The sequence below is a fragment of the Cibotium barometz genome, chromosome 13, assembly GCF_041138505.1.
Source record: "Cibotium barometz isolate CiBa-2024 chromosome 13, ASM4113850v1, whole genome shotgun sequence".
Lineage (NCBI taxonomy): Eukaryota > Viridiplantae > Streptophyta > Polypodiopsida > Cyatheales > Cibotiaceae > Cibotium > Cibotium barometz.
The window spans coordinates 47381178-47386710 of NC_141058.1; the positions used below are offsets into that span (position 1 = coordinate 47381178).

Sequence of the window (5533 nt, forward strand, 5' to 3'; positions counted from 1 at the left end):
TAAGAATGCACCGAATGTAGAATAGTTGACGTCTCAATTGAGTCCATGCCTAGTTCATGGATACTCACATACCGAGAGCGAGAGAGAGAGAGAGAAAAGGGGGTAATGCTGTGAAATAATTAGCTTGCTCTTGAGAAAACCAGAGGTGAACATATTACAACAGAGACGTTAATAGGTAGAGCAATATTCATGATAATTAGATGCGGCGTAGCAACGAGGCTCCGTAGCGGCGGAGTCTTTTCCTGTGCATGACAGAATTAGCCGGGCTGGACGTCATAACTGAAACATCCACAGATCGCAACATCCACAGATCGCAAGCTGACGAGGAGCTGCTTGAGGAGTGCGCGGCGCCGTTTGCGCGGTGAGACGGAGCTGGATGAGGAGGAGGTGCTTAATATTTCGGTAGTCATATTGGGCGCGCCAGATTGATCCATGCCCAGCTGCACTGCATCAAATTGGCCGGCTTCAGTACTCGCGGAATCGGTTGCACTGGCCGTGTTTGCATCATCATGGCTCATGTCATGCAGAAGGGGAAGAGGGAGAGGAGGAGGAGGAGTAGGAGCCCCCGACATGGACTTCGTAGAGGCTGTCTGCTGCTGCCTTGACTTGGATGATGGAAGCAAGAAGCGGCGGCGGGCAGGCCGTGTGAGCTTGTAAGAGGCCTTGTTCTTCAGCAGCAGGCTGTGATTTACCAGGTGCTTGAGGCGAAGGGAGAGGAGGCGGCGGAAGCGGTGGGTGGGCGGCAGGGCGGCGTCATGATATTTGCTCTCCAAAAACTTGGCGATGGCCTGTGAGCTTGATCCTCCGCGCCTTGCCAGGGACGAGATGGCCTCCGCGCACATCTGCATTAAAACATCCTAACATGCATCAATACCATATAATAGTTGCCTCATAAGTACCAGCTAACATGCACCTGCAAGAAGCCAATTGAGGAGAATCTTACCTGGGCGTAAGTAGGGCGGCTCTTCATGTTGGCTGCGATTGTGCCTGCGCGCTTGTGTGTGTGTGTGTCGGGAGGGGCGGGGCGGCGCGGCCTTAAAAGCAGCGGCCAGCGGCTCTGAGGTGAACACTACGCCATTCACATCCCCAAATTCCGTCTACAAGAAGCCTGACCCTCAGCTTCTCGCTTACGCACTCGCCTTAAATAGGAAATGACCTTGTTTGTTTTTCACACATGCGCCTGGGCCTCGATGAGTTTTAAAAAACTTGTGTGTTTTTCACACCTAAATGGCTTGAGTTCTTTCTCTTTGAGGAACTCTTGCACAATATACACGTGGCCGCCATGCCGCCTATTCACGTCTCCGCTCGATGCATCTCTCTCTTTCTCACACAAAACAATTGCAAGTCTTTTGTGTGCGAGAAAGAGGGAGACATCGAGTAGCTGCTCTGCAGGGATTGGGCACATGCGTTTTAAAAAAAAAATCTATCGGCAAAATTTGTTGAACAAAAAAACTCTAGTCACTTTCTTTCTGTCATCGCTCTTCTTCTTTTCTCACATGTACATCACCACATTCCTCTCTCTCTCTCTCTCTCTCTCTCTCTCTCTCTCTCTCACACACACACACGCGCAGGCACGCATTGTAAATCTAGATAAAGCTAAGCTTTGTACGCAGGTCCATGATAAAGCTCTAGAGCAAAGGCAAGAGGAGGAGGAACTGGCAATGGCGAGGTGATGGCGTAATGCACAAGAGACAAGAGAAAGAGTCTTGTCATTCATCAAAGAGAAAGGAGAGAGAGATGGGTTGTGGGTCTAAGAGAGAGAGAGAGGGGGGGGTGGGCTCCACATTTATCGAGGACCCTTAGCCTAAGGGTTCCTACTTAATTTTTTAACATCAGTATCATTAAAAAGGGTCTAAAATAAAAGCTCTTCTGAATTGGCGGGGCTAACTGTCGGCCGATGACAATTCAAGTTTGTGTCCGTATAATCTTTAACTAAAGGAGAGTATTCTTACTGCATTTCATCCATAAATAAAAGCATAGATAAAGGAAAATTCAATTAAGGTTATGGGTTGGCCTAGGACCTTTGAATCTCTCTCTACACGTGGGCTCTAGAAGTGAATAAGCAGTTTACTCTGGGGAGGCGATTAAGCACCATTTGAGTCCCCCCCCCCCTCACACACATACACAGACACCCCTTCCCCTCCTACTTTCTTGGGCTAGGCTTTAGGGAATAAAGTTATTAAATGAGTTGCTTCTTTCCTCTTCAAGGAACTCACATCTCGTACTTCTTTGGTTTTAGTTATTAGGTCCTAGGGCCTTAACATTTCACAATGTCTAACAGTCCATTTGAGGGTTCGTGTACAGGTCCGTGTTGACACCACAATAGCAAAAGAACTGCAAGTAACGTGCTTAAGAGGAAGCACAATGGGAATTGTTTTTTCTTAGGCAACTAATGTAAACTTTGGTTGAGTAGAGTGGCACCCAAATCTGTACGCCTTTTTATGCCTCACCTTCAATAAGATCTTGACACGTTATCCTTCTTCCCTTGTGGTGTTGATCATTTTTGTAACAAAGTGGAATGGCCTCATATGAATAATGGGCCCAAGGCCAATTGACCATGCCCATGGACAACACTTATGATAGTCTGAAAGGGGGGTCATGTGTATAGGTCACATATGCCATATTTTGGGTACCTTTTGATAACCATCATAATACAAGTCATTTACTCTCTTTTTTCTCTCTCTAAACCTAGGCTAATCATCTTAATCTAGGCTAATCCAAGGATAATTAGGCTAAATCAAGGCTAATCTAGATGCTACTTTCCTTCATTGGTATCGGAGCTATGTCTTTGATCCATTTCCACCTTAGTTTCAAGAAAATTTGAGGAATTCTTAGATTTCTCGATTTTCTTGATCAAGAGATGGGGACATGATGATCTTGTTGTGTGGAATTGTTCTTGTTTGAGTGGAATTGATCTTTTGAATTCACCTTTCCTAAATTTTGGGGCCATGGGATGACAGAGGACCAGATTTTGAGGGATTCGCTCCTAATTTTAAATCATGCGATCAAATTTGGGGAAAACTGCTAATCTAAAAACGTTTTTAATCTTCCTCTTCTTCTTGCTTAATCTTGAGGAAATAGGGCTTCAATCTATAGCTTATCACTAGCATTGACTTAGGATTTTGCATAGGCACATCAAGAGCTTCACATAGATCTACTTCAAGCCGCCTTTGAGGGTCGTGAAGGTCGATTGATGGACAGAGATGCACTGGTCGTCATTTTGCCTATTTTCACTTCATTGTGGAACTTCAAGGTCACAAGACGCTTGGTTAAGCTTGGAGAATCTTAAGCAAGCAAAGATTTGATCATTTGGAGAGGCAGAGGCGAACTATAGTGCATATTAGCAGTGGTGACGACTGCGCGTTTTTTCTTACAGCACCATTGAAGCTGTGTTTTCATGGTAAACCATTTCCATTACTTCACACAAGGTCACACAAGGTTTCCAATGGTCCCATTGCTTCACAAAAGGTTTCCTATGGATGCTTTCAATTGAATGGCTTCTTTCTTTTTGATGCCTTTAAATCTTACAAAGATAGGAACAATGGTGAGCTATTGGTCTTCTTTGGGCTAAAAATTTATGCATTTTTCCATTAAGAAAGGAAAGGGGAAAAAAAAGAGAGCATTATCTTTCAATATAAGCTTTACTTTTCACCATTTAAGCTCCATTGAATGCAATTTCAATCTCTTGATCAAGATACATGAGTAAAATTGATCTGATTCAAATGGCAATTATATTTCTATATTGGCTTGATTGATGCATAAATGGTGATAGAGGAGTACATTGAGCTATTTGGATGCATGATGTTGGGATTATGCTTCTTTGAGATGCCTTTTATGTGTTTCTTTGAGCTCATGGTGAAAGGCAAGTGATTGATGTAGTACATGGGAAGACATCCTTTTGAAGCTCACCCTTGAAATCCTCATCATCACCATTAAAATCTTGTATTGATGGAAATCGGCATACATCTATAAGTGCCATTTGTAGTACTTCTACTCTTCTATTGCAAGCTATTTCCATTGTAGAATCTAGTTTGTGGTAGAGGAGTACCTTAGCATATGGGCAGAGAGGCCAAAAGGAGAGTTTTCTTAAATCTTCCTTGCCGCCCGTGAGTGCCGTGGTAAAGTGGTAAGGAAGAGGATTAGGTACTAAGACTTGGCCCAAGCCTTTGCTCTCAGATTTCAAACTTGAGTAAGGGGGTTGGTTGAGCTTGGCCAGGAGATCGTCAAGCTTCAACGCTCTACATTGACTTCCGAGTGCTCTTAACGAGCGGATGCATTTTGATGGGCAAAGATTTGGCAAGCAATGAATATAGTGTTGCAATTGAATTTCAATTGAGTTTATATTGAGATTTTGTTGTAAATACAAAGGAGGTGGTGTCAATTTTTTTTATGCCCAAGATACAAATTGATGTGGTGCATGCCTTTGAATGGGTTCGAGACATTACCAATGCAAAGGGGAAGTGTGGATAGTAATTGGACAGGATGCTCAAGCAACTATGCAAGATGAAATTAGTGGAAATGTCATTGAAGGGTTACGCCAAGAGGCAAATGTTCCACAAATAGCTAAAGAAGGCGGGAACATGAACATGAATAACATGATTAATCTCATGCAAACTATGATTGAAAGGATGGACCAAAGATTTCAGTTCATGGTGGACAAGTTTGACTCTATGAGCAAGGAGTTGCATAATGGGATCTCAAGCTTGACCCAAGATGCGGATAAAGGCAAAGAAGCTTATGGTGGACCTATCCCACCAAACACTTTTCCACCAATGAGGCCACAAGCTTATGGATCTTTATGGGACCTTCACATACAAATGCATCACATACTCCTCACGCTAGTATGCACCATGTTGATGGGAATCATGGGTCTATTCTTGTAAGATGCCTCCATCATTGATGCATAAAGGTGGAACAAATATGCCCGGTATATGCCTAATGGGGTTTCATCAATGCAAGGGAGAAATGTGGACAAAAGCAAAGGCATAGTTTTGGAAGAATCAAGGGTGAATGGAAATTGGAATCATCCACACGAGTGGACAACACTTCGATGAGATGGGTCATCATCCTTCACACATGAATAGTCATCACTTTGATGAGATGAATAGTCATCATCCTTCACACGTGAATAGTCATCATCCTTCACACAATAGTCATCACTTTGATGAGATGGATCATCATCATGGTAGACCTCACCACTTCAATGAGTTTGGGGGATATCATGTTAGACCAATGGAGCATAGACCACATGTTCATCATCAAGGTGGTTATGAAGATGAGTTTAAGGGAGTGAAGGGCAAGTTGAATTTTACTAAGTTCAAGGGTGAAGGCTCAACCAATGAGGAGTTTGAATAATGGATTGACAAGATGGAGCTTTACTTTGAGCTTAGTCCTCGTAATAGTGATAGGGCCAAGGTTTTGTTTACTACTTTGCATCTAGAAGGTTGTGCTCATGCATGGTGGCGGCACTTGAATGCTCATGGCCATTTGATCACTACTTGAGAAGATTTCAAGAATGAGATGAGGAGAACCT

The 5533-nt window shown here is 43.4% G+C and overlaps 1 protein-coding gene across 1 annotated transcript; it reads right to left on the bottom strand.

Annotated features, from left to right (window-relative positions):
- Positions 1–223: 223 nt before the first annotated feature.
- LOC147632759 (uncharacterized) lies at positions 224–1005 on the bottom strand. Its single transcript, XM_086806916.1, has 2 exons — positions 944–1005; positions 224–842 (listed from the first exon to the last, which is right to left on the bottom strand). The coding sequence occupies exons 1-2, from the start codon at positions 968–970 to the stop codon at positions 258–260; spliced, it is 612 nt and encodes a 203-aa protein (XP_086663042.1). The 5' UTR covers positions 971–1005; the 3' UTR covers positions 224–257.
- Positions 1006–5533: the final 4528 nt, after the last annotated feature.